Below are 1,958 nucleotides of genomic sequence, written 5' to 3' on the forward strand. Positions count from 1 at the left end.
TATTCTATTTGGTTGTATTTTTAAAATTTATTTTGTTTTCCTAAAAAAAAAAAAAATTAGTTTAATAAAAATAAATATCAAAAAAATATTTTCAAAATTTTAAAAATTATTTTTGTCCCCAAAAAAAATCATGTGACGATGATTTTTATTATTTTTTGACCAAACTAGTTTTTATTTATTTATTTTTTTCAAAACCCAATGTTTGGTTCTAGTTTCCAGAAAACAATTTTTAGAAAATTCTGTTTTTTTATTTTCTGTATTTTAATGTTTTCAATGAATTTTTTTAATATTTTAATAAATTTTTTTAAAAATTTTTTTAGGCATACCTAACATAAATACACTTAAAAAATATAATATTTGTGAAAAAAAATCTTTAAAAAATACACTAAATACCAAAAAATACAAAACAAATACGAAAATTCAATACATTTTTGATATTTTTGTGTATTTATTAATTTTTTAAAATATTTTTTCACAAATATTTTACTATTTAGATACATAAGGTGCATCTAAAAAAATAAAAAAATTATTTAAAATTTTAAAAATATTCACTAAAAACAAAAAAAATACGAAAAACAAAAAACTCAGATTTTAAAAAACTGAATTGAGAAAACTGAAACTAAACACAATGAATACACTCCCCACCACATACACAATGTGCTAATCTTTAATTTTAAATTATTTTGATACATCATGCGATTAAAAGTGGATTTAAAACTAAGAAAAAAAAAATTAATATGAACATAAAGAACCATGACAAGAAATTTTAAGATTCTATCCTATCCACCTACCTTTGAAAAACATCTTCCTTCATATTTTTCACCATGTTTCCTGATTGATTCGTGTTTTGAAAATCACCCTTTTTTGCTACTTCTCTTGATTATCGATTGATATATTGGAAACCGTCTAGCCATTACAACGAAGCAAAGCTTCTCAGTTTTGATATGGCGAAACATCCAAATAGTGACCCAATCCTGATGAGCTTTAAGTTTGTTGGCATGACAAAAACCCTTCCACCCTTCAGTAAGAACATGAATTTTAGAAGCCCAAGTTTTGAATTTCATCGGATACTCATTCCCCTTCGAATCATAAGTTGTCACCGAAATCCCACTCACAAGATCCTCCTTTGAATTCATCAATGGCTTCAAGAATTTTTCGATTATGGATTTGGGTATGGATATCCTACTCAGGTTGTCTTTGACATCACTCTCTGTTAATTGCTTCTCAAAAGGCACACTACAAATCCCAATTAGGCCTTCCAACTCTTTCACCGGTGGCAATCTTGGAAGGGTCAATCCATCTATTGCCACCCCGTGCTCATGATCCATTATGTCACTACTCTCTTGACTTCGTGTCATGTTTTCGCCATCTGGGTCGGCTCCAAAACTACCAATAAACTTTTTCTTCATTATTCTCAAATCATCGGCGGTTTGGTTGTCTAGTTCTAAAAACTTCATATTTGAAAGAATTAAGGCGGCGGATTCGTGCTGCTTCTTGAGTTCTTCGAGCTCGTTGTCCTTGTCACCAACAATGGCATTGTTGTTGCTTGCTTCTAGGTTATTCTCCATCATTCCTTTTCTTTCCCTCAATGAGTTTCACAGAGTTGTAAATTTCTTCAGAAGAGTTTCTTCGGAATTGTGCGAAATTTTCTGGTTTTGTATTAACAAGAGCACACGATGACTTGAATCCTCTCTAAATATATGTATGTGTGCAAGTCAGACGTCCAAACTTAAATAGAATTTCTAATTTGGAAAGAATTGGGACTTGGAATGAGAGACAACTACGAAAAATCTAACCCAAAAAGGAAATATAAAAAAAAGGGCCACTTTGATTCTTGATTTTTTAATTATAATATATTTGATTTTAAATTTTGAATATTGTTCTAGGAAAAGACGATCAAAGATGTTTTTTTTTTGCAAACGGTCCATTTGCAAGGGCAAAATTGTTACATAACTTAT

General features: G+C 29.3%; 1 protein-coding gene across 1 annotated transcript; it reads right to left on the minus strand.

Annotated features, from left to right (window-relative positions):
• Nucleotides 1-651: 651 nt before the first annotated feature.
• On the minus strand, nucleotides 652-1,644 carry LOC145807926 (uncharacterized). The gene has a single exon (XM_082906962.1). It carries the CDS (start codon nucleotides 1,569-1,571, stop codon nucleotides 855-857), a length of 717 nt encoding a protein of 238 aa, XP_082763088.1. The 5' UTR covers nucleotides 1,572-1,644; the 3' UTR covers nucleotides 652-854.
• Nucleotides 1,645-1,958: the final 314 nt, after the last annotated feature.

Source organism: Camellia sinensis, chromosome 14 (genome assembly GCF_055761805.1).
Source record: "Camellia sinensis isolate YWXY chromosome 14, ASM5576180v1, whole genome shotgun sequence".
In the NCBI taxonomy this organism is placed as follows: Eukaryota; Viridiplantae; Streptophyta; class Magnoliopsida; order Ericales; family Theaceae; genus Camellia; species Camellia sinensis.